This window comes from Myodes glareolus, chromosome 11, assembly GCF_982192425.1.
Source record: "Myodes glareolus chromosome 11, mMyoGla1.1, whole genome shotgun sequence".
Lineage (NCBI taxonomy): Eukaryota > Metazoa > Chordata > Mammalia > Rodentia > Cricetidae > Myodes > Myodes glareolus.
The window spans coordinates 87,533,954-87,561,411 of NC_142036.1; the positions used below are offsets into that span (position 1 = coordinate 87,533,954).

The 27,458-nt window shown below is 40.0% G+C and overlaps 1 protein-coding gene across 1 annotated transcript in view; it reads left to right on the plus strand.

Moving 5' to 3' along the window:
* Positions 1–7,307, plus strand: part of LOC146892441 (histone deacetylase 5-like) — a 157,823-nt gene extending 150,516 nt beyond the window's left edge. The window contains exon 8 of the mRNA XM_087911834.1: positions 1,626–7,307. Coding sequence (XP_087767960.1) covers positions 1,626–1,665 — 40 coding nt within the window. The 3' untranslated portion in view covers positions 1,666–7,307. The remainder of the gene's footprint in view (positions 1–1,625) is intronic.
* The last annotated feature ends 20,151 nt before the right edge of the window (positions 7,308–27,458 follow it).

The window sequence follows — 27,458 nt, forward strand, 5'->3', positions numbered from 1 at the left end:
TATTATCTTTAAATAGGTTTGTATATTTATATGTTTTTTAAAAAAATGGAAATGTTTTATTAAATTTGATTTTTATTTTTCAAATGCTGATGAATATGGTTAGTGGCAAATCTTGACCAGGACTCATCTTAATTGTTTTTATCTTTTGTAGATGAAGCATAAACACATCCTCAGTGTCTTTATTTTGAACATTCTTAGGCATTCCTAAGAAATTATTTTTTCTTCCCTTTCTTTCCTTTCTTTCTTTTTCTTTCCTTTTTTTTAAAAAAATGACTACTCATGGAATCTTTTAGAACTTGAATCTTAGATAATATTAAGTAATGAGTGCCTAATATTTTCACTCTTCATTTTCTAAAAGATGTGTTAAAATCCTCCTATTGTCCTTCCTCTTTAGCCTGTAATGTACCATGCCTAGCCAGCCTGCTTGTCTCCATAATTGTGCATATCGTGCACGCTAAGTTTTCTCATATGACAGTGACCTGTTATAGAATGCCTTCAAGTAGACATCATGAAGTGAAAACTACCTATCTATCTACGCGCATTGATCTATCCGCTAGTGCGAGTTGCAGCCTGTTTATTGTATTCCTACGGGTGGTGAAAGCACAACAGTGTATTATGTGCCATTTGACGTAGTTCTGTATGTATAGGGGGTAAAGAGTGGATGGATCTGAAGCATTGCAGGGTTTGCTGTTTATACACCCTTTCTTGTTATCATTGCTGGTTTACTCTCTTCATTAATTCTGTCAGGAGCATCTTCCTCATCGTGGTTCATACTTGGAGCTGGATCTCACAGACCTTAGCGCTATAATTACCGGTCACCACATTTTTAGCCTACAGGGTTCAGATTAAATCTCCACCAATCCCAGCTTCTTGAATTCCCCTAATCCAACTTTCCAAGACAATCCAACAGCCTGACATATTCGGGTTCCTGCTGCAATTTGTTCTTTTGACTGAATTAAAAATCATTGTAAAAGTTAGCCTTACAACACTCTCAACATGTTCCTAAATTAAGGTTAACACTCAAGGATAATTTTCAAGCAATTAGCTTTGGTTTTTAGCTGAGCAGAGCACCCCACTTTATGATGCCAAATGCAAACGATTTATACACGACCATAGTTAGGCCAATGTTAGGTCTGTAGCAGTGATTTGCTAATCAAATTCAGGATTTGATTTGAAATGCCTCCGGCTGAAGGCCAATCCAGTCATGAAAAAAACAGAAGCAAAACCCAGAGCCTGGATGAGCTGCCTCCAGAAGGTAGCTGAATCTTTCACTGTCCTTAGCAAAAAAGTTCCAGAAATCACTGCTATTGCTCCTAAATTTTTTTCCAATAAATTATTCGACTGTCCAAGACACAAAACATGTACATTTTGGAGTCTAGAGTTATAAAATATTCTGACATGTTTTAATATAAACAGGAACATTTCCAATGATTGCTTGGATCTAAAATGTTTTCCCACTTGACATTTGTTTATACTGCCGAGGAAAGAAACTCTATTTATGGATAACTGAATGGCACAAATAAACATGGGAGAGAGCTGAAAAATCAGCTTTGATTGTGCATGAAAGTCTACAATGCCATTGTGTACTCTTGTGCCGTATTCTGATTGCCTGTTTATTTTTACAGAACTGCTGGTGAGCCCATGGAGGAGGAACCAGCCCTGTGAAGTGCCAAGTCTCCCCCGATATTTCCTGTGTGTGACATCATTGTGTATCCCCCCACCCCAACTCCAGCACCCTCAGACACGTCTGCTGCTTGGGTGGCACGGTTTGATGGAACGTAAACACTGGGCATCAGATTCTGAACAGCAGCTTCACTTGTTCTTTGGATGCACTTGAAAGGGCATTGCAGATTCCTGAAACTTAACCACTGTGAGTCTAAAGTTACAGTAACCAAGATTGGAAGAAACTGCTTCCCGCGTGCGTTTGTGCTGGAGATCCCACTCCCAGACACGGTGTGAGCTAGAAACCTTCAGTGCAGCACTAGATACTGTCCGTTTCAGAAGCTGGGACAGCCATGTTCATTCCTGGCATCGTGATCAGTGTTTTATTCTGTAGTTTACTGTCAAGCAGACTTAAATTGTTTCTTTTCATCTATGATGGGAATTTACAGACAGATTGCTGTGGGCTGCAGGGATTTTCTTCTTTTCTTTTGTTTTGAATTTTTTTTTCTGCGTTCTAACACGCTTCCATCCTTGCTGGTAAGAGTTCAAGATGGAGCTGGGATGAGACTTTGTTCTAGTGGGAAAAAAAATCACAATGTATTTGGCAGTCCAAATGGAACTTGCACACCATGCCTACCATGTGCAATGGGACAGTATTTTGTGTCCTACTTTGTTGGAGTTTTACATCTGTTTCAAGTTCTCACAGATTATGGATTTGTAGCTTTGTCCGGTAGTGAGGTCTCTTCCACCGCATGCAACTCCATCTAGAGGAGCATGGCTCTGGGGGTGCATCTCTGGGTAGATGTGTGGTCTGAGAAAAGCACAGACCTCAGGCGCTGTGGTTTGCGCCGCATCTTTCCAGCACACCTCTTGCCTTTCTTTCTCCGTCCACTGCTTCCTCCTCTAGAGAAATCACCCACAGCCTCCCCAATCCTCAGGGGAGCTTAGCGTTTGGTTTCTACTGTTTACGTTTCAGGATAACCCACTTTGTTATCCGATTCTGCCACGAACCTATTTTAGTGCATATGGCTAAGCGGTGCCAGTGAGTTTTCCAGGTCTTAGAGACGCATTAATGAAGATGGCATTGATCTGAAGTCCCTGTGAATAGGGCTAAGGTAGGAACTGTGCCTTCACATGGAAACTAACCCAGAACTTCACCTTTGCACAGGTTGCCTTTCTAGCAAAGGTTCAAAATAAAGGACATTTATTTCTGAGATTAAAAACAGCCTACTAAGTAAAATAGAAGCAAGTTAGTCGCTGCCTCTGAAAAATGCATTTCAGTGCATAACTCAAACACCTAAGACACTGAGGTAGAATAGCTCACATATTTAATATCTGACAATGCTTTTGAACATTGATGTTTCTTTTTATATATTTTCCTAACTCAAAGGATATATTAAAGCCATAAGTGAAGATTGTCATGCTTTTATTCAGAAATCTGAAAGGAACCTTAATTAAAACAAGGTTTTAGGGAAGGCCAAGATATGAAAGACATGGACCAATGTGGTTTTAGTTAGGGAGGACTCCAACCTGTAAATCAGAGATGAAAGATCTCACTCACGTAGAATTACATAACTCCCCTTTGTTATACACCCAGGCCACATTTTTCATGCATTTGGTTTTTTTAGGATTACCATTTTAATTTTAAAGACTTTTATTACATATACAAAAATGCCTCGGTACTTGGTTTAACATCTTAGAAATTTGAGATACCCTTTGAAATAGGAAATCTGAAATGGAATGTAACTCAGTATTAGGTAAAAATTACTTTCATTGCATATGGGTTAAGTCAATCTTGAGTCATGATTATAATAAATGTTTTGTAAATTCCATTTTCTTGATGTTTTAGAGAAATTCTTGCCAATTATATTTGCTAACTCCTCTTTTAGTTTTCTCTTTCTTTTCCTTTTTTTTCCCTCTTGGTAACTGAGAAAATTTATTTAAAGAAAAACAAAGGCTTAAAGGCTTACAAAGAAGACCTTACTTTAAAAGAGGGAAAGTTATCATACTTCAAAAAGCTCTGTAATTGTGAACCTTTAAAACCAATTTCAGAGTTACACATCCCTGTCATTGCAAATCTATACTAGATGCTTGGTAATGAGATAAAGCAAGGCAACACCAGTGTATTAATTCGCTGATCTTGCTGCGACCGCATGGCCTCGTATGGTGGCTTCTCAGTCTGATGAAGCCAAATGACTAGGACATCTCTGTGGTAGTTTAGATTTTTAAAATACTTAATAAAGAGCTAATCACATTCTTCCCCCCCCCGCCCCGCTGTGCAACAACACACCTAATTCATTGCAATGAAGATTATTAGGATCCAGATAGAAGCAGACACACCTGGTGGGGAAGGATTGCAACTGAAGATAGCCTTGTGGGCTGAGAGGCTCTACACCTGATTGCACATACCCTTACACAACAGAGTGTGGCCCCCAGAGGGCGGAGAGCACCAGCGTTTCTTCTGAAGCTGACCACACTTTCAGTTCAACTGGTATAGTTTTCTTCACCTACACATTTAGTTTTTATTGTTCCCAGTGGTCCCCAGTGAAAGGCTAATGGAGAAACATTATGGCTCGTGGGGCTCATTCTGACCCACCCTTTGAAAGATGACCCCAGGAATTCCTCCACAGTCTAGCACGACACACATGTGTTGGAATAAAATAATTTTTGAGAAATACATGACTAAAATATACTAAGTTTAAATAATAGAAACAAAGCAAAATGTAATCAGTTTTGCTTTCTATTTAATTTGACATTTTATTTTTGACTGAAATAAGCAGCCCTAGTAAAGACTGAGCAGGTGTGAATATCAGTGAAATTGTAGACTAGAAAATGGGAAAATATTGGAAGGGAAATATTTTTAAATATTTTATCTAATTTGTAATATTCAGACTGGAGAAAGAACTCGGATTTTGGAGATAATAGATAAATTTGTTTAAAAACTCCCACAAGTGACATTTCCGTGCCCAGTCCTGGAACAGAAATGGTGCCTTCAGTGTGGACTATGACCCACTAGGGACATTTCCAGTCATCTAACTGAAAACACGGTGGCCTTGAAAATGGGGCATTTCCTCCCGCGAAGATTTCAAAAACCATGGGACTAGTCTCTCCTAATAGGTCAGACCTGTTTTATTGCTAGAGGTCAATCGTGAAGCTTTGTGAATGTACTGATATCTTTACAGACTCCACACGGGAGTGTGTGAGAACGGTCCTGCGGGTCAGCGGGAGGAGAACACCTCTTCCCGCTCAGCACTTTTAAACTTGCTTTATTTGATTCTAGCACTTTGTAATTAAGGCAATTTATTAAGATTTTTTTTCTATTTCTCTCTCAATTTTTTTTTCTCTGTGAGTTTCAGTGGAAGCAAGTGTTAAAACTGAGCAGCCTGGAAAGAAGCCAAAATTTTGTCTCCTAAGAAATGATTCATTCTGAGCTTGACCTCGCCGTTTTGTCTAAGTGTGACACTGTCTTTCCTAGTCTTACCTGTCTCAATATTCTCCTCCGGATTTTGGAAATGAAATCAAGTGCTTGCTGACACACACACACACACACACACACACACACACACACACACACACAGAGAGAGAGAGAGACAGAGACAGAGACAGAGACAGAGAGACAGAGACAGAGAGAGAGAGAGAATGCAAATGTCACACTTGTAGCCCTACTTCAAAAAAGATGAGATTTTTACCTCCAAAAGAAACAAAAAGCAAATTATCTGAGGTGGAGAAGAAAGGCTTTCTGTTATCTCAAAAACTGCCAGTGCTGTGGTCACGCTCACCGTCAGCTCTTCTGTGTTCATGTTATATATAACCAAGGCTGTAGAACTTCTGTTGAATACATATATGTTCTATCTATAACATTCCTACCTGGTCTCATGATGTATCTACAGGAATGAGTGTGTCCATTGTTAGTAACCATGTTGGAAGTAACTTCATCAGACAAATCTTAGACCATGAATCTGAGGCCAGCTGGACTGTATCTTAATGATAAGGTATTAGAGTGGTTATAATTTATCAACCATCTTAAGTCTCAGCCTAGAAAAGCTAGCAAATATATAATACGCTATACAGTGCCAATATTTCTAACCAATGATTTCCTTTCCCCTAACTCTGTTTCCCTTGCTTCATTGCCAATGGCAAATTGGCATATCTACACAATCAGAGTTTCTGAATTCTCCCTACTTTATGTTTCCTAAGCAGAAACAACCCTGCAAATTTCTCTTCTGAGACCCCACTTGGCATGTGTGTCTCCAGGTATTTTATCTAATCCTAGCCTTATAATCTTGATTGTGTTGTTTACTTACACCTTATCGAGAGATACCTGGCTTAGCTAGCTTTATCTAAAAACATACCCAAGCTTGGATTTATTCTGTACTTGGGGCTTGCCACTTTCTTTTATTTTTGTGTCCATTATAATCCACCATTTTTGCTACTATCCAGTTGGGTAATATTGATTATCAGACAGGGAAGATTTTTCACACTCCCCATGCCCTTTGGAAGATACTTACATGAGGCAAACCATCAAGTGCATGTGACCACCTGAAGTAAGAATAGCAAAGGAGAAACTAGAAGACTATATGTTTGGAAAATAAAACTATCTGACATGTGAAATAGAAAATGGACTCCTTTAATTTTCTTGTTTGGTCCTTATGCACATAAGGGCACAAACAATGCCACGTGTATGTGGTCAGTTGTCTCCAGGGATACCGTGGTCAGGTCCCTTGCCCTCTCAAGGACATGGCATTTGTAACCATGACAAAAACAGGAGTGTCTGGATTGAACTCTTTGTTAATTAACATTTGGTAGAAATGGAATAACAAAAACCACAAAAGAATGACAAGTTTTGTAATCTGAAGAGGAATGTTACTATTGTGTGTATGCAAAGGCTATTTTTAGAATGGAAAAAGTTCCTTCCTCTTGCTAAACTGTAAGATTCTCAGACTCTCTTTAGGTGGCTCTGCCAGTGTAGACCTTCACAGAAGCTGGGCAAGATGACATTGTCTTTTCAGGGATGGTTGGGCTCAGCGAGTGTGCTGTCAGGAATGAATAACCTTTCATTGGCAACCCGTGTCATTAGAGACAAATATCCTGATGTTGTAAATCAGCTGGGAAGTTCTGGCAAATAAATTCCTCACTGTTTTGGTTAAATGCTAGACCATGATTATTGGAGCAAGTGCAGATAATGGGGACTTTCTGGTTTGTGTCATGCAGATGTGTCTTTTGTATTGTGGTCTTGTATCTGTTACTGTAATAAGATCAGTTGCTTGTCCTCTGTGACCAAGTAGTTTTGCCCTTAATTTTTTTGGCTTTCATCAAAATCTGTCATCCGGAACTGCTAAGAAAAGTATACATAGTCAAACACGAAGTTGTTCTGCCAGTGATGCATCCCCAGGTGTGCAAGATAATTACCTAATAAAGGATCAGTAGCTATTAACAGCACCATTGTTGAACGTGCTTTCAGAATGTTCCTTCTCTCTGCTTCCTAGTCTTTTGGATTTGAAAACACAATATCATTCTCCAAAGGATTGTTGATGTTGTTAGTGTCAACACTCCGTACAAAGAATAACAACACCCCATTTGTCTTGTGTTTTTCACTGATTAGATTTTCCTCTAGTCCTATGTGAATAAAGGCTATTTGAAATAAATGTGTCCTAAAATTTCTACATCCTAGTTGTCTGCCCTTAGACTCTGTATCATGAATAATCACAAATACATGACAAAAATTTTCTGATAAATAAATATTACTAACTATGAGATATAATGGCATACACTAGAACATACATAGAATGTATGTTGACATACAATGTCATATACATATAATGACATACATAGAACATACTCTTCGGAACTCTGGAGATTTGAGGCCCGAGATATGGCTCAGCAGTTAAAAGCACTGGCTGCTCCTGCAGAGGACCCAGGTTCCTTTCTCAAGACCCGCATAGCAGCTCACAACTATCTGTAGCTCGAGTTCCAGGGGATCTGATGCCCTCTTCTTGCCTTTACAGGCCCCTGGCACAAACATGGTATATATCTATACATGCAGGTAATGCACTCACAAATATAAAATGAAAATTAATCCTTTCTTAATTTAAAGACTGTAGATGTTTGCTTCCAAGTATTTCTTAGGATGAAATGAAAATTCACAACAAAAAAACTGTAAATCAAAACATAGCTGAGTTGCTAGTGCACGCCTGCATCCCAGAGCCTTGGAGGATGAGACAAGAGGGCTGCCACAAGTTCAAGGACAGCCTGCCTACGTAGTGAGTTTCAAGTCAACTTGGACTGTAGTGGGAGACCCCGTCTCAAACAAGTTACATTTACTGGCTTGGTCATACTTTGCTTTTGCTTGTCAGGAGAAAGAGCAATAAGGTCTGCCGAATGCATGTTCCTCTACAGAATGCTATACTAGAATTCTCTTTATCACATGACTCTTGTACCACGTGGGCTTTTTACAGATGAGAATGAATATAACACACTCACCGTTGTTATAGTCAGTAAGAGATGCCTACATCTGTCTAGCTTTAGAAAGCCTTTGCTCTTTCCAAATCTCCTCTACTACCCATACAAGAGGACACACTGCATATTTCAACTAAAAATCTATGCCTAACCTTTAGGAAGGACTGTATGCTCAGCCTCTGATAACCTGGGGGGGGGAGATTAAATCGTGGAGTTAAATGGGTCTGGTCATCATGGTTAGATTAGTAGAGTATAAAACAATTATTTTTACCATATGCCTCATCTTACTTTAACCAAGACAAGAACTCTAAATTGTCTTTGGAACACATACTACAAACCTTTTGAAATCTATTACCAATAGATTTTGAAATCAGGACCAATACTTATTTTTTGTATTTTACAACCCCCTGCAATATTTAACATTCTAAAATATAACTGTTTCCAATGGACAATGGTTTGGGTTCCTTCTGGGAAAGGATAGGCGTATTTTGTCTAAGAAAATGTAAACTTGAGATGGAGTATGCGAGTAGAGTTAATTTCAATGGTAAATACCTTTGCCCTAATCAGATTTGTCAAATGGCAAATATTACTTCATGGTTGTCTGTTTTTTAAGTTTCTATGGTGAAAGAAACAGCAGAATGTCAGCGGAAAGATAAGGCTGGATGTCTGGTTCGCCTAAGGAGCAAACGTAGTCGAAAGCTCAAAGCATGTCTTTCACTTCTCAACACGTTTGTATCTGTGCCATTTAGTGGTGTTGGACACAAAGTCCTTTCAAACCTTGCCGTTCCCCCGAGAACCATGGTACCGGTGTCCTCCTGGCTAATCACAAACGGATCACTCCATATGTATCTTTGTAATTATTCTGTAAAAAAACAGAAAACTCTCCTGGCAAGTATCTTAAGAATAGAGAAGCAAGACTCAGAAAAAGAGACCAAGAAATTTCCTTTTTAGAAGAAAATAAGAAGTACTAGAAATGAAAAGAGGAGAAAAGATTTAAAGTTCTCAGTATGTTTAAAAACCAAGAAACCCCATTGAACTCCACATTGAAAGAGTTTACAGTGTAATAATAAGATATAACATAAGCCCACTTATGTATCTCCTTTGTTTTGTAAGAAATAAGCCTTAAAATTAAAATTTATTAGGTCAACTGCAGTTTTCATAATGAGATTTTCCCTTTCTGTTTCCCCTTATTTTATTATTTTATTTATTTATTATTCTGGGGGAGAAGGGAGATGGATGGGATCAAGAGCCTTGATGTCAAAGACACAAAGAATAAGTGAAAAGAAAGTTAAAAAATAATCATAAGGGTTAAAATTTCAAGATGTGATCACAGAGAATCCTTTCATGACATAATAAGAGCAAATATGTGAATATTTTAACATGGTAATATTATGTTTATGATTGATTTCTAATTCTAAAATTTTATATCCATTTAAATGAGATCGTTTTTAAGAATGCACATTTTAGTGCATTGTGCTTAGTTTGTGTGTTCCTTGTTATTCATGTTTTGTCATGATTATTCATTCCAAAAATAAAATAAAATAGAAATACACATTTAACATTCTTCTGTTCTGTCATTGAAATCTCACAAAAATATTACTAGGGAAGTAATATAAGATATCACAACAATGCTTAAATGACAAATGAAACTCATCTTTTTGAAGTTCTTTTTAACTTAATTCAGTTTTAAAATTTATTTTTCTTTTTGTTCGTAAGTTAGCATACAATGTATTGAGTTTCATCATGGTGTCTTCATACATATATGTATCATTATTATTTGTTCTAAATGGGCCCCTTCCCTAGTACCTGACTCTTTCCTACCTGTTTCTTCCCTCCCTCCCTTCCTACCCCCTCCCTTCCTCCCTCCCTTCCTTTCTTCCTTCCATTAGTTGTTCCTTCTGTTCTTTTAAAAGTAATCCATTACCTCATTTCCCACCTTCACTAGGATTTTTTTCTGTGCTTCACTTGATCTTTTTTCTGGTTTAATGACCTGCAAACACACGCATCGAAATGCATACAAAGATAAGCATTTGATGGAAAGTATGTAATTCCTTAGAAAGGGTAGAGAGGAAGCTTAGGAATAGATCACTTTCCTGATACTCACAAAGCTGTGGGTTGAATATTTCCAACCCCACATCAGACAGAGGACTGCTCGTCAGACATCACAGGCTGCCACTGCTCTAGAGACAGTGGGGTCTGGGAGAACGGAGGTAAGAAACGAGGCAGACTAAAGTCTCATGCAGTAGCCAGCCTTATTCTGAGCAGCAGACAATTTATACTCAGAGGGTTAGGAGCAGACACATGAGTAAAGTGTACAATCCTTAGGGCAAGCCAGATGTGGTGGGCACGCAGCAGGAACATGGATTTCCATCGGGGCAGATAAACAAATAAAACAGCCAGCGTATTGAAGGCTCTGAAGGGAACTCACTCTGTCCGCTATACCTGGGAGGGACATCAAAGGACCGTCCAAGAACAAGTCCGTGATTTGAAGAAAGTGAGGTCACAAGACTCAAGTCTTGTTTTCCTCACATGACTCTTCTTGGACCAGGCTCTGACAACAGACTGTTGCCAATACTAATGGTTACCCTCCAGAACGGAGAGTATGAGCCTATTGTGGAAGACCTCACATGCCCAAGATCTGTGCGTGCTCAAGAGAGGACACATCCCAGCCTGAAGAGGGAGGTGGGCTGATGGTTCCACCCTAGATGAGGGGCTATGGGCAGTTGGTAGTGCTAGGTGAGGAAGAATCAGTTTTCCACACGAGTATAGCTTCTGGTCAGTCTGCCGTGTTCCAGGGGGAGGCCACACATCCAAGAATAAATAGACTACTGGACTTAGCATGGTGTGTGTGTGTGTGTGTGTGTGGGAGAGAGAGAGAGAGAGAGAGAGAGAGAGAGAGAGAGAGAGAGAGCCAATCTTGATAGTATAGTGAAGGTAAAGGAGATGGAAAGAATTGGGGGAGGGCTGAGTAGAACCAAAACACATTGTACGACATCTCAAATAACTAATTAAAGAATTGTAAACAAGAAGAAAAGGGTTAAGCAGCAAGGATGAGAAATCAGTCCTCCTGGCTTCCCTAGGAGAAGGAGTTTAAAACATTTCCACAAGGTAAGTCAAGTGACATTGGTTTCATGGTAGTCAGCCCTGACTATGGAAAAAGTCCCCAGTGCTCCAGCCTGAGACGTAGTTAGGGAATCTTGAGATGGTTCATCGAGAGGTGACTCAACAGGTACACGCATTTCCTACTCGCGCCTGGTGACCTGAGTCCAAGACCCAGAAACGCTGTTGTTCGACTTGGTTTTAAATAGCCCCTGAGACCAGTTAATGCTGTCCATATGCTCACCCAAATGGGGCCAACCACAAGTGAATACATTCCTTACCTATGGCTAGTCTCCAAAGAAGAACAACTCTCCCTGCATCCACAGACTATTTGTCCAACCCACAGTGTTTTCAGCAGTCAGGTTGGCTGATCGGTACAGTAGTGCCTCAGAGCCTGTCAGAACAGAAAACTCGCTCCAGTGGCAGGCACGGAAAGCAAGAGTATGTCCTGACCACTCCCTTTATCCAAAGGAGGAGTAGCCAAGGCGAGCTACTCCCGCTGAGCCCTCCAGGATTGGCGAGATATAGAACAGCCCCGTAGCAGAGTCTTTTGACTTGAGGACAGGGTGAGTTATAAAAAATGACTATAAAATAAAACAGGCTATAGGTATAGCATCTTCTACCAACATTGTTATATTGATACAATTGATATATTTTTGTAATATATTGGATTTCATTAACTCTTTAAATGTATCCCCTATGGTGATGAATTCCAAGACTAATTGATGCTAACTTGGAGCAGTGGTGGAACAGTTTCAAACCCTAATAGTCCCTTGTTAAAAAAATAAATGCTTCAAGGGTAAAGTTGGGTGAAATCTTTGGTCTATAATTGCTACCCTGTAGTGCACCATGCCCATCTGTGCTCCATACAGTTTGTGAACCAGGCAAGGGGCTGGAGACTGAAACACACACAAACACACAGACAGAGACACGGGTCATCCTTGGAACGGGAGTGCCTCCTTTATTGTGTACCAGAGCCGCTTATATAGGGATCCTTAACTGATAACCACGCCCCAGTCAAACCACCAGAAACCACTCCCCTGCCATCAGGAACTCCTGAGCATCTCGTGCTCAGAGCAGCTGCAAGAATTACAAGTTGTTTACTGGAAATTCAGGATCTAGGGGGTTCACAGCTTCCAACACTATCCTATTTTGAATAAACAGGAAAATTCACACAAGGAATAACTGACACAAAACAGATAAGGGGACCAATGGAGAAAAGTGTCTAGAAATGGACTCACAGCAGCTACGATTATCACTTCTGTGGTATCAAACACATACATTGGAGCAAAGATGGTTCTTGTGAAATGGAGGTAGAAAACAGGATACCCACATCTGAAATAATGAGACTATATCCCTATCCATCACATTTTATTACCATCTGTTTGAAATGGACCAAAGCTATTAAGACCTGCAACATTAAAGCTGATAGAGGGAAATATCAGGAGAGCACGGTGCAGAGATAGGCAGGGCCTTCTGAAAAGAATTCATGTAGCTCAGTCAATCGCTGCAGCAAATGTCCAGGGAAATTGCAGTTTAAAAGTTCTGAATTGCAAAGGACAGACTTAGTAAAGACATAAGCTACAGACTGGGGAATCATTTACTAACTACAAATATAACAGGAAATCTATAGCAAGAGAGCTATAATTTAAAATGTTAGAAACAGCAAAATAAGAGACATCTAATCGGTGAGTGGGCAAATTCATTCAACACGCAATTCTCAAAAGAAAAAGTGTAAATGAACAAAAAGTATACATATATTCCCCCCTTTTCCCTTCAGAAATAGATTACTGAATCTTATCTCCTTTGTTTAGCTTTTTTTTCTGACCACTGCCAATAATAACTGTAACCACTGTCCCCCAAATGATGACAAACATCTATTACCCACAGACTGACCAAAAACCACCAACTCACCTCTTGGAAATATAGGTGTCATGTTCTCTAGACTCTTTCTTGTTGTCTGGGGGCTGACGGTGTCTTTCGGGAACCCTAAGAATATCGGAATGATGGTCAAGTCTAGCCAGCTGTAGTATTTTTTGTTCAGTCTCTGTGTGATAGGGAAGTGTAGCGTTTACCTGAAGCACTGACGGGATAGGCTGTGAGGGTGTGCTACCTCAGCTAGCTTGGAAGTTGTTCTATGTGTAGAATTTTGATGAAACTGCAAGAGAGGCTGGATCACTTGGGCTGTTTGTCTTTATTGGTGTCTGATTTTTCTTTCTCTGAAAACACACACACTTTTTAAATGATTTTATTGAGCTCTACATTTTTCTCCGCTCTCCTCCCTGCCTCTCCCTTCCCCTTCAACCCTCCCCCAAGGTCCCCATGCTCCCAATTTACTCAGGAGATCTTGCCTTTCTCTACTTCCCATGTAGATTAGATCCATATATGTCTCGCTTAGGGTCCTCATGGTTGTCTAGATTCTCTGGGATTGTGATTTGTGGGCTGGTTTTCCTTAGTTTATGTTTAAAAACCACTTATAAGTAAGTACATATGATAATTGTCTTTCTGGGTCTGGGTTACCTCACTCAAAATGATGTTTCCTAGCTCCATCCATTTGCCTGCAAATTTCAAGATGCCATTATTTTTTCTGCTGTGTAGTACTCCATTGAACACACAGACTTTTAAAGGTAACATGTATATATCTGCATTAACATAATTATGCAATGTGTGATGTGCACAAGTCACTTATAGGTGATGTTTTTGTTTTATGTTTGAGCATGAAAAAGGCATCTGTTAACTTTAGGTTTGTTTGTACTGTATAACCAAACCTCTAACCATGCTGTATGAAAGAATGGCATGTAATAGTAAGTCATGACGACCCTTTAGTCAACAAGATTTGCCATGTCTCTTCCAGGCTCAGAGCTGTTCCCATAGTAGAGGTGTCAGCACATGTGCCAACTGTCCTGTAGTTCTTCATGGTTTTTTCTTCATGTCTGTAGCCAAGACCTTCAGGAGGTCTTCCCCAGTCAAATATGAACTTTACTAATTTTGAAGAGAATCATAACTTTTTGCTTCTTGTGGAAACAAAGGCATAACTTCTCAGTCATATTTTCTTTGGGCCACAAGATTAAAAATAATGACTCAAAGACTTCTTGTTAATTACAAAAGCTTGGCTTTTAGCTTAGAATTGTCTCAACTAGCTCTTGTAACTTAACAGTTAATTTATCTTAAGTCAAACAATGAACTTAACCCATTTATATTAATCTATGTTCTATCACATGGAGTTACCTCTCTTTTATCTTACTGTTTCCTCTGTCTCTATGTCTCCTATGCTCCTAGATTCCTCTTCTCTTCCTTTCTCTCCCTGGAAACCCCACCTATACCTCTTGCCTAGCTATTGGCTATGCAGCCTTTTTTATACACCAATCACAGCAAGTACATCTTCACACAGTGTACAAAGATCACACAATACACATACATACTCATCCCATTGGTTCTGTGACGCCAGAGAGGCCTGATGAATGCTGGTATCTTCTATTGTTCTTTGCCTTAATTTTGGACCCAGGATTTCATAGTCCACCCTGAACTCACTGTTTCAGCTGGGCTGGCTTGCCAGCAGCTCCTGGTGTCTCTTCCAGCCTCCGTCACTAGCACCAAGGTGAGGGTACACACCACAACTCGCAGAGTTGTACTTGGCTTCTAGAAGTCTGGATAAGGTTACCTGCTTGTGAAACAAACATCTCATCTGTTGAGCTATTTGACCCTCCCCTGGCCCCTAAAAACAGTCTTAAAGGCAGCCAAAGATACCGATCTGATTTATTCTCTAAGACATTCAGGGGTGGTCAATATATTGACAGAGGATCTACAGAGAGGAGAATGCAGGCCTTGGAATCTGGTCTTCCAAGGCCCAGGCCTATTTCCCTAACAGCTTCCCTGTGATATTTAGTAAGCCCATTATTTAATCGTATTGTATTTCTTCTGCTTGTTTCCTCTTTAATGATTTGATAGTTCAAAAGCCTATATTTGTTAAGAAAAGCATGCGTTATATTTCCACTCTTGCAATGGCTACTCATGCTATTAAAATGCAACCTCAGGGTAAAAATCAATTGTCTCAATTACCTGTCTCTACCCTGCCTTGTCGAAGACAAGAACCACCATGTGCACTAATCCTTACACACTCTGTTTTATCTTACACGTCATCATTACCTATCATAGTAGTTTCATCATTTATAAAACTGTGTTACTATTAACACTGAAAAGATAGCTCGGTGGCTAAGAGCAGTTGCTACCCTTCCAGAGGACCTGAAAGATTTTACTTATTATATTTAATGTAATTGTTAATATGCAAATAATCATATATTTTAGTTATTACAATAATAAAAATGAATGAAGTCAATGGTATGGCTCAGTGGATAAGGACACTTGCTGTCAGTCTGACAGAGTCCAACCTCAAAGGCACATGTGATGGGAGGAAAGACTAGGTTATGAAAATTGTCTTCTAACCTTTCACAAACATGCCTTATGCCTTTGGATACATGCAGTTAAACACACACACACACACACATACACACACACACAGAGAGAGAGAGAGAGACAGACAGACAGACAGACAGACAGAGAACTAATTATTATCAAAACAACCACATATTGGCCACTTCCTTTGCTCCACACTTTTCTTGCTTCAACCCCTCCTTTTTTCCCCCTTTCAGGCTTGAGTCTTAGCTTTTTTCACTTTTCACTTCACTGGTTTGAGACAGATTCACTTGTTAGACCTCACTCTTTGATGATGTGGTGGCTGGATTTAAACCTCTAGATCAATAGCTCCATTTCCTTGGCCCTGTGATAGCATACATCTATTGAACTCCACTTTCGCTACTAAAATGTCTATAATTGTCTTATTATCATGAGTTGAGTCTGGAATGTCCCCTAGAGCCTTGATGGGGGGCACAGGACCTGGAGGAAGCAAAGCCCTGCTGCTGGAAGCAGACCACTACGGTCTCTGTTTATTGGCTCACAGCAGCATGACCAGCAGCCTCCATAGACTCCCACTGCTGTTCATGCTGCCGTGACAGGCTCCACAGACTCCTTGTCCCTGAACTGTGCCTCTGCGGCTCCCCACTGTCATGGACTAAACTCTTTAAAATCATGAGCCAAAATAAACCCCCCTAAGTTTTCTTCTATGAGATAATTCTGGCTACGTTAACAAAAGTGGTTAATACACTAATTATTGTTCCTATTTGTATAACCTATTTTCCCCAATCTCTCTAGTCCTTGGCATCTCTAGTCAGTGAGCTGATATGACACTTTATTGTGTTGAACACGGATGGGATTTAAAACTCAGTCACATGCGGTGAGGTGCTACACATCTGTGATCCCAGAACTTGAAAAACAGAGTTGGAGCGTGTGACCTCCACGGAATTAGAGGACGGAACACTTGATCTCTGTGGATCTCTTTGTCTCTGATAGTTCGTGAATTTGTCATGAGCATAAAAAATACACCTTAGTGATGTGGGATTCCCCTCTATAGGCTGTGCATATCATTGGTTAATAAGGAACTGCTTTGGGCCTATAGCAGAGCTATAGGGGAACAGAGCTAGGTGGGGAAAACAAAGCAGAATGCTGGGAGGAGGCAGAGTTAGAGAGAAGCCATGTAGCTCCGCCAGAGACAGACATGTGGCGATACACAGATTAATGGAGATGGGTTAAATTTATATGTAAGAGTTAGCTAATAAGAAGCTAGAGCTAATGGGCCAAGCAATGATTTAAGTAATATGGTTTCTGTGTGATTATTTTGGGGCTGAGCAGCCGGAACCAATGAACAGCTTCACTACAACACCTTGCCTTCTGAAACAGTTCCTTGTCCCACTAAGAGAGCCACTCTGACTGGGTCACGAAGATCCTTTCCCAGAACAGTTCCTCATGAACCTGAAGTGTTTTTTAAAAGAGGTTCAGAGAGAGACCAAATATCAGAAACACAGAAACTAAGCAGCTGCAAGATTGGACTCCTAATTATTTGATGTCTATGGCATCCTATGGAAGGTGCCTCTGCCAAAAGGCCCAGGATAGTTCTTCCTTTGGGAGATGGGGGAGGTGCGATGATCTTCCTGTTGGCAGCAAACGAAAGGAAGGGTGGTAACGGTGCTGCTTGTCTGAAACGCAGAAATAAGGGTGCGATTACTCGGACATCACTTTCTTCTTTCTCCAACTACGGCAGGAAAACAGTTGCCCATTCCTTGTTGGAGAGCAAAGGATTTGGGCCGAAGCTTGGCAAGAGCACGCAGCTGAGGTTTCCTTTCTTTGCTCTGAGTTACATACTGTGGCCATGTTAGCGTTTAGGCTTCACATTCCGTTCTGCTGAAAAGCAGATTTCATGAATATGCCACACATTTCGATCTGTCGAACGCCTTGAATCTCGGCTCTTTCTAGCTATTCTTTTTTAATGCTATGTATAGATTGTGTATGGATATCTTTTTGACTAAATGAATTCACGGAAGAGAAGAAAAATCACTGCTGTGGGACAAAAATATTTCCTCTCAAAAAAGAATGTGCGAGCACACAAAAAAGATGTGGGATTTTTATGAATCATATCCTGTAATTTTTCATTTTTTTTCCCAGCTACCTCCTTCTCAGAACAGAATCCAAGAAAACCAAAGAAAACTATTTGCGCTGTGTGCAAAAATTTTGCCAAATTGAATTACATAATTCATCTAGCAGATTTGATGAGTTCCTGGATGTAATTTGCAACTTTGCATTTTGGGCACAAGGAAATAATGCACTTGCTACATATGAATAACATGTTTGCTAAAATATCGTATTTTATAATTTCTTAAGAATGCTTCTATAGGCTTGGTTAGTACAGAAAACGAGACATAAAACTTGGCATTTTCACATGTGCTTCAGAATACTAGACTGAATGTACTTGTATAAAGAGTCAAATCAGCCAGTTGGCAGAAATTAAACATTTCCATAAAATTATATTACTGGGATTTGTCAAGTGTATCCATTAAATATTTGACTGAAGTCCCAGGTAAAGAATTGGATTTATGTTGGACCATATAGAATTATTATAGGTCATCCACCTATTTTTAAAAGCAAGCATTTTAAATTTGGGGGAAAGTCACATAAGTTTGATAGAGGAAGATGTTTTAGAAACTTGTTTGTCACACACACACACAAAATAAACAGCAGCAGACGGATGAAGACAACTGGATAGGAGTTCTAAAACCCATCAAAGATCTACAGAAGGCAAGTGAGTGCCTAACAGTCATATCTGCACTTATGTGCTGGAGAGTATCGTGGTGTTCTATTTTAAATAAGAGTAATATTTTACTAATTCATTGATAATTTTGACAATTTGTTTTGATGATATTCATCCCCTTGCAAAACTCACCCCATGTCCACCTTCTCCACCCTCAGCTTCCCACCTCCCCATCTTCAAGTTTCCTTCTTCATTGTTTACAAAACACATTAGGCCAAATGTTGGTTGCCTACCTTCTCCTGGTACTAGAGCCTGGCCGGGAATACAGTTGTCCTAGCAGAATCACATCATCAAAGGGAGAACTAGGGACTGGGTGTTGGTGGTGGTACACGCCTTTAATCCCAGCACTTGGGAGGCAGAGACAGGCCGGATCTCTGTGAGTTCAAGGCCAGCCTGATCTACAAGAGCTAGTTACAGGACAGCTAGTACTGTTACACAGAGAAACCCTGTCTCAAACAAAAATCGAACAAACAAAACAAAACAAAACAAAAACCAGAACTGGCTCTCCCTCTACTAGCAGCTGTCAAATGCCAATGGTTCCTTCGCTAGTGAAGGTTATCAACGCCCTTCCCTTGCCTCGTCTGCTGAGTTGATGTCTCACTTGAGCTTGCACGGGTCTTGGGTTTGCTGTCATCAGTTGCTGTTCGTCCATATATGCATCTGCTTTATCATGCCAAGAAATGAGTTTCCTTGCAGTTATCCATCACCTGATATCCATCACCTGAGGATCTCTCCTTCCTTCTGGCCTTTTTTGGCAAAGATCCCCGAGGTTTGGAAGAGTGTGAAATACAAATGCCCCATTTAGATCTAAGCATTCTTCGGTCCCTTGTTAGTTCCATATTGACCAATTGAACGTCTGTCTGTGTTAATTGCTGTCTACTGCCAGCAGAAGCATTTCTGATGGGGGTTGAAGGATGCACTGATCTATGGGTATAGCCCCAAGCTGTTCCATCTCATGGACTAGGCCTTAGATTTTTATCAAAAAGTATTTTAATCTCTATGGGAATTCCAAATAAAATGTACATATTTAAACAGTCACAGCTAACTCCCACATTTGAGAGAAAACATTCCATTTTGTCTTCCTGGATCTGCATTACCTCACTTAGGATGACTTTTTCCTATTCCCTTCATTTTTCTGTGAACTTCATAACTTCGTTTTTCTTTGCAACTAAATATTTATTTGTATAAATAAACATTCTCATTTTGCATTCATCAATTGATGAACCTATAGACTTTTCTATTTTCTTGTTGTGTGAACAGAGCAGTGATGATCATGGAAGAGAATCTCTGTAGAACAACACAAAGTCCTTTGGGTATACGCCCAAGACTAGTACAACTGGATCATGGCCTAGGTCTATTTTGTGCTTCTGAGGAATCCCCAAGCTGATTTCCAGACTGTTTGTACCTGTTTACACTCTCGCCAGCAATTCATGAGGATTAAGACCCACAGTTGAACAAAATCACATGAACAGCACAAGACACTATCATTTGAATGAAGCAGTGATCTACAGAGGGGAAAAGAAAGCTTTACCAGCTTTATGTCTGAGAAAGAATTAGAACCTCCAATACACGAAGAACTAAATAAATTAAATATCAAGAACAAGACAGCTCAGTCAAAAACTGGGGCATGGTTCTAAACAGAGTTTTCAAAAGATGGAACATAAATAGCTGAGAAATGTTTAAAAAAATTTCAATGCCCTTAGTCATCATGAAAATGCAAATTAACACAGAGATTTCATTTTACCTCAATCAGAACGACTCAGATCAAAATTAAACACAAACAAACAAATGGTGTCAAACGCTGGTGTGGATGTGGGGAACCAGGAAAGCCTTATTCCCTGGTGTTTTTATGCCTGCCCCCTCCCTGCTATTATGTAGACTTAAGGCAGAAGTGGCATTATAAGTCTGCTCCACTGCTGTAACAAAATGCCATCAGCTGGATGCCTTAATGTCAGACATGTATTTATCACAGCCATAGGGCTGGTAAGTTGTCATCCTGGCCAAGGTACACTGGGCATCCTCTTGCTGAATTACCAATGGCTGTGAAATGTTTCTTTGCATGAAGGAGTAGCAGAAAGTTCTGGTAGTTCCCTCTTCTCATGACACCATTGATCCCATTTCATTGGCTTTTCAGGAATTTCACTATGGCATAAGGTTCTGATTTTCCACTGGATTTCTTTTTCTCTCTATTTCATTGCCATCCTCATAGACTTAGAGAGCATTTAGCAGTGCAGTGCAGCACCAATGAGCATAATCAATGTAGTGGATCAATGTGATAGTTTACAGAAACAAAGGGTAGTCAAAGATCCTGCAATCGAAATTACAAGGTCAAACTAGAGAGTTCATGCACTACTCGGGTGTGTATTGCTTCGCTCATCAGCTGAAGGACAGCTTCAGGAGTTCTTTCTCATTGGACGAAATGGAGAAAGAAGCATTAGCTACCTCAGTAGCTGTACACCAAACTAAGAGATAAACTTGTGTGCTCAACCAATGTGACCACATCTGTTTTAGCGGGTGTAATCGGAGTAGACATCTAATTGAGTTTAAAATAACCCACTGTCTGTCTCCAAACTCTGCTTGTATTTTGGACATTAATAATGTAATTGCATGAAAATGCAGGGGGAGTTGATACCTCTAGATATACAGTTAGCGTTCCTCTAGGAATACAGTAGACTGCTCACTCCATCTTCTGAGGTGGGTATAGCTCCGGGGCTTTCCTTTGCCTCTCTCTCCATATCCTGCACTCTGTAGGTCAGGAAGATATTTAGAGGTTTGGTCAGCCCTTGAGTATATCACTGTGAGGAAGACATGAGCTAACTTCTTTAGCCACCAGATCACCATAACCCCCTACTTTGACTGTGAGAACACAGTGGTTTGGGAACTGCTGGAATTAGTGGTAGCTGACAGCTTGTGTCCTGTTAACATCTGATAAGGAGTTAATATCCCCAAATGTAAAGATTCCTACAAGTCCATACAGCAACTGCAAAAATTAAAAAGGAACCTGTTTTAAAGGTGGAAAAAGAACTTAATTAAACACATTTCTTCAAATAAAGTATAAGAATGGCCAAACTACATATGTGAAGAAATTCATTATTAGTACCCATCAAAGCAATGCAAATCAACCGCACAATAGGAAATCACTTTGCATGTATTAGGGCAGCTGTTGCTAAATCCAAAACCCAAAGGAGAAAATACTAAATGTTGGCACGAAGTGGGGAGGGACTGGGAGCCTTGTTCATTGACAGGAGTAAAACCATCGGTAGCCACTGAAAAACACCGCGGTGATATCATCCAGTGATTCCACTTTTGGAAAGAGACCAAAAACATTTGAAAGTATAGTCTTGAGCAAAACAAAACAAAGCTAAAAGGACATAAATGTGAGAAAGGAATTTGTGTGGAGGCTCTGTGCATACTGGGGTAGACAGAAGGTTGCGGAGTTACAGTGATCAGTGATCAGAATGTTCTTCATACATACATGAAACTGTCAAAAAAACAAGTGTGGAAAAGTTACTCCAAAGATATTCATATCATTCTTTTTATTCACCATGCTTATATAGATACAGCCAAAATGTTCCTAGGCAGAAGGACGAGTAAGAAAAAAGTCGTATATATGTGCAACGGATTATTATTCTGTTTCTACCGGGAATGAAAAATGCCTTATAAGGAAAAACAATTCAACATGTACTAGAGAGAGCTGATTCCTAAAGATGTTAAATGTAACTGAGCAAGCCAGTCACAAAAGGATGCATCCAGTATAACTAAACTTGTGAGTGGTTTGCAGAGCAGCCACACTCACAGAGACAAAAGTGGGAACATGGCTGCCCCGAGCTTTAAGAAGAAGTTAGCATAGAATGCACAGAGGAGCTCAGGTGGGAGAAATAAAAAAAAAAGACTAGAAATGCAGGGTGATAGTGGGTGCACAACAGCCTAAATGTACTTCATGTCATCGAACATATACGCACAGTATTAAATTTGTGATATTAAACTTTATGTTGCATATATATTGCAACATTGAAATGGTGTGATTTGCTGAAACTTTTCAAAAATGTTTGAAATTAGGAAACTCTTGAGGCAAAGGGGGAACCGTAGGTGTGTGAACCGGGAAAACTCAGCTGCATGTAACTTAGTAACATAATATCCGTTTAAGCTGTAACTTGACTTTCCTAAATACATTCAACCTTTTAAGATGCCAAGCTGAGAGTTCAGAAGGTGAAAACAGAGGCACTTTATTTCTGATCCCCGTGAACTATAATTGTTTGTTGCACCATTATTCTACACAAAATACGTGTAAACATTGTAAGGATTATTAAAAATAAAGTTGGGAACATAAATAAAGCAATGGTCCTCAATGATGTGGCTAGCAGATCTGGTAGGAAGTCAGCAAGGTAATAAGTAATAAGATATATTTTCAGTGTCTCACCACACTCTTAACACTTCGCTTTGCCTCATTATTTTTCTGGATGTATCTGGATGCATTATTTCTCGGTTGGCCCTGATTATGAGAGTGTACAGGACAAGGCTGATAAATCCATACAGTCCTCTCCACCAAAGCAGCTCCTAAACCGTACTCCCAGAGACATCAGCTCATTGCCCCGTGTGTACTCAGTCATACAGGATAAATGCATTTCCGCAAAGAAAATTATTTACTCTATAACAACACTGCAAATAGCTTTAGGAAAAACCATACATCCAATGGAAACAAACCTACCTGTAGTGTTGTGTGAGCAAGCAGCATTTGCAAGGAAAAAAAAATGTGTATGAGCAGTTTAAAGAAAGCCACTAGTATATCATAAAACACAAGTGGTGCGGGAGAATTATCTGTATTCTGTCAATCATATTTTAATAAAACGCTGATTGGCCAGGCAGGCAGTATAGGCAGGAAAGCCAGACAGGAAGTAGAGGTGAAGCAAAGAGACTGGGAATATTCTAGGAAGCTCCCTCTGCCATTCCTGCACAGACCACCGAAGAGGCAGCGTGTAACTTGCCCAGCTGAGAAAGGTACGGAGCCATGTGGCTAATGTAGATAAGGATAATGGGGTAACATAAGTTATAAGAGCTAATAAGTAGCCTGACCTAATGGGCCAATCAGTTTATAACCTAATGTAGACTCCGTGTGATTTTCTTTGGGATTTGCCTGCTGTGGGGTACCCAGGCGGGATAGAAACCCCAACAAGCCGGTCCTTCATGTTACACACAAGGAAGAGAAGAAAAAACATGCTCTCCTTTAACCTACTGAAGAAAATGTGTCCCTGTGATACAAGGTATACCTTTCTCTCCTGTTAGAAACAGGAATTTGTAACTTACTGTGTAACACCACCAAACCACAGGAAAACCATCATAGGAAAACAACCCTCGCTTCCATCCTTTCATGCAGGATGAGAGGAAGGTGTGCACTATCGATGAACTTCTTTCAAAGGAGACCACACTGGAAAACAGTAGGTTGGTTTCCCAAAGTTCTTAGAAACAAAAAGCAGACGAATATATGGCTAAGAGAAGACCACTGCCCCTTAGCTGGGGCTGAACTGCAAGAGACTTCTTCCCTTGGCGGTTCCCACATGGAGCCCTTCGGTCCCTCGATGGAAGCGCTGTCTGGGACGCTAACTTGATAGCTGTGATTGCTCTGAGCCAAGTGATGCTGAGGGGAGTCTGACCTGAGTGTTGCCTTAAAAGACTGACGTAAAAGGTACCAAAAACGGTCTTAGCAAACTGAGGTTTTCACGTGGGACTTCTTATATGACTGGTCAAAGGTCAATTGGCCCCTCCCCTGAAACAGACAGGGCCCCAGAGTGGAAATAATGCACTCGCGTCGTCTTCAGGAACCTGACCTTATTGGAAATGTTGTCGCAGACGAATATGTCAGGTTTCAATCCCCTGGACCAACAGTCACCAACAGCACTGTGACTGCCTGCATGGGACAGCCAGACATATTTTCAGAGCAGGTGATACATATTTCTATTTAAACGTAGGTTTTCAAAGAAGTCATTTATTTAAGAAAAATCACAACAGAAATCTCAAGGCAAAAATCTGAAAAATAGTTTGCCTTTCTGAGATGGTGTTGGTAAGGAACAGGAATGATGGATATTTAAACCCATCCCTAAAGGAACAGAAATGATAGGAAGGATATTTAAACCCATCTACCCATCTCTAAAAGTCCTGGAATGATGGAGAGGATATTTAAACCTATCCCTAAAGGACCTGGAATGATCAGGTGGATATTTAAACCTATCCCTAAAGAAAGGGGAATGATGGGAGGATATTTAAACCTATCCCTAAACAACCTGGAAAGAAAAGAGAATATTTAAACTCATCCCTAAATAACCTGGAAGGATGAGAGAATATTTAAACACATCCCTAAAGGACCTGGAATGATGAGAGGATATTTAAACCTATCCCTAAAGGACCTGGAATGATGGGAGAATATTTAAACACATCCCGAAAGGACCTGGGACAATAGGGAGGATATTTAAACCCATCTCTGTCCATGCTCAGTGTGCATGACTGATGCTGAATTTGGGGTACCATGTTCATGTTCTAAACTCCCGTGAGAAGGAACTCACACAGAGTCTTGACTAACCTTAAATTTCCTGGGAGAAATGCAGTATAATATGTAAGTAAAAATGTCAAATAAAACAAAAAATACAAAGTAAATCAAGCCTTTAAATACTTTTTTAAAAAATTAATTTTACTTTTAGGGAGGTTTTTTTTTTGGTATGGATATTTTGCCAGTCTGTGTTCTGAGACTAGAAGAAGGTGTGAGGTCTTAGGGAACTAAAGTTACAGGTAGGAGATTGTGAGGTTCCACACGGGTTCTGGAACTGAACCTAGACCCTCTGGAACAGTAGCTAGTTCTCTTAACTACTGAGCCCTCTTTCCAGTCATCAAACCCTTAACTATCTATGTCAGTTTGGTGGTGACCATCAATATTCAGTACAAGATCCCTACCATGCCAATCAATTCTTGATACTAAGAGTTGATTAAAAGCACACATTTATCAAATGTATACAGTATTTGTGCAATATTAATAGCAACCAAGTATCTGAAAATAATTATGTCTGACTAAGAACCTAGTAAACAATTCCACACTCCTTGAATATTGCTTTTTTTTGTTTGTTTTGTTAAAAATTCTTAAGTGGGATTACAACTTTAGGCCACCAGGAGGTTACGCAACTGTCGTTTCAAACTTGCAGGCCTACCTAGCATGGTATCTAGAGCAAAGCTAGTTTATGCTGAAGCAATGACAAGCCCATATAAATCAGGGAAGATAAAGACAACCCATAGCTTATGAAGTCCACAAGAATTATCACTACGGATGAGGAAAAATCAGCATGTAGCGTGATGAAATGAGGAGATTGGGAATCAGATGCAGAGCAGGCATGGGTTGACAGAACTGACTGGTTTCAGGTTCTGTCACAGAAAGCAGTAACTGCTGGATGTGGAAGGGATTCGAAGACCAACTTTTGGCTAAAGTTATCCTAGATGCTGTGATTCCTTTCCCACAGAAATATTCACAAAGATGGTCTAGATGGGTGGAAATCAAAGACGGTTGATGTCAGTAGAGCAAAGTGGTAATTACTTCTCTTGATAGAATAAACGTGTGTAGTGGCATAAAAACAAACAAACAAAAAACCAAAATAGCTGTGCATGGACTGGAAACACTCAGACAGAAAAGGCAAGAAGTTGAAATGTTTCTGGGTGAGGAGAGCATTAGTATTCAAGCTTCTGTACCGGCCTGACCTTGCTGTATCCTTGCTCAGCTGTAGCCACTAAGAGCACTTCCTAGGCACCTTCATGCCATTACCTTTTAAGGGCCCTGACGACCTCTCATCCCTCCCTCTTTCTCTCTCTGTCTCCGTCTGTTCGGCTGCATTTGTCTGCCCCCCCACTTCTCTCTTCTGCCCCAGAAGCTGGCCTCCTCTATGCCCTCCCCCTTTTCCCACTCACTTTCCCCCAATTAAAAATCCCCCCCACCTGAGCTCTGCCACGTGGCGTCTTTCTCTCCCACGCTGCTTTTTCTAGATTACAACAGATAGCAAGAATTACATGAGTGTTGTGGATTACAAGAAGAGTATAATTTATATAAAGATGTGTGGTTATGCTAAATAACACATGCAGTGAAATCATGCCATAATGTGCTCATACCTTCCCTCCTATGTAATAATTAGTGCTGTGGAATAGTCCTTTTGTACACTGTGAAGATTTGTTGCTGTGATTGGTTTAATAAAGAAGCTGACTGGCCAGTAGGTGAACAGGTTAAAATTGAGTGGAAAAGCCAAACTGAGAATGATGGGAAGAAGAAGGGTGGAGTCAGAGGAGTCACCAGCAGACATAGAGAGAAGTAAAATGGGCAGGTTGTACTGGAAAAAGGTACCAAGCCATGTGGCAAAGCATAGATAAAAAATATGGGCTAATTTAAATGTAATAAGCCTGAGCTAATTACAAAATTCATATTAAGTCTCTTTGTAGTAATTCGGGAACAGGTTACTGGGACAAAAAATTCACCTAAAAATTAGATGTTCCTAGTTTTAGTGGAATTCCAGCAAATTGTCTTCTGTGCTTGTAGTGTTCTGGACCTTCAGAATTTTCTCTTTATACTCCACTGAACATATTTTAGAAAAAGTTCAGCAGACTTTGCCTTTCAGTCTCAAAGAAAGATATTACCTACTACTGATTTTAAAAGTGAAATAAGTTTTAAGTTTCACATAGTATCTTATTCATAATGGGTATTCAAAAGTTTTGCGACATGATGACCTCTGGTAGGTTTAGGCTCTTGTCCCGATGGTGTGTGTGTGTGTGTGTGTGTGTGTGTGTGTGTGTGTTAATGAATAAAATACCTATAGTGTGCTATGTTCAATTGGGAAAGTTATTTTACCATGTTTTGCAGTGTTCAGCATGTGGCTTCCCTCATGCTAGAAAAACATTCTGCCACTAAACTACAGCCTGAACCCTTCTATATGATTTTAAAAACTGGAGCATAAGAAGAAGATAAAGAATGTAGACAATGCTCAGCCGATGACACCTCACGTCGCTCAGCTCAGATCATTAC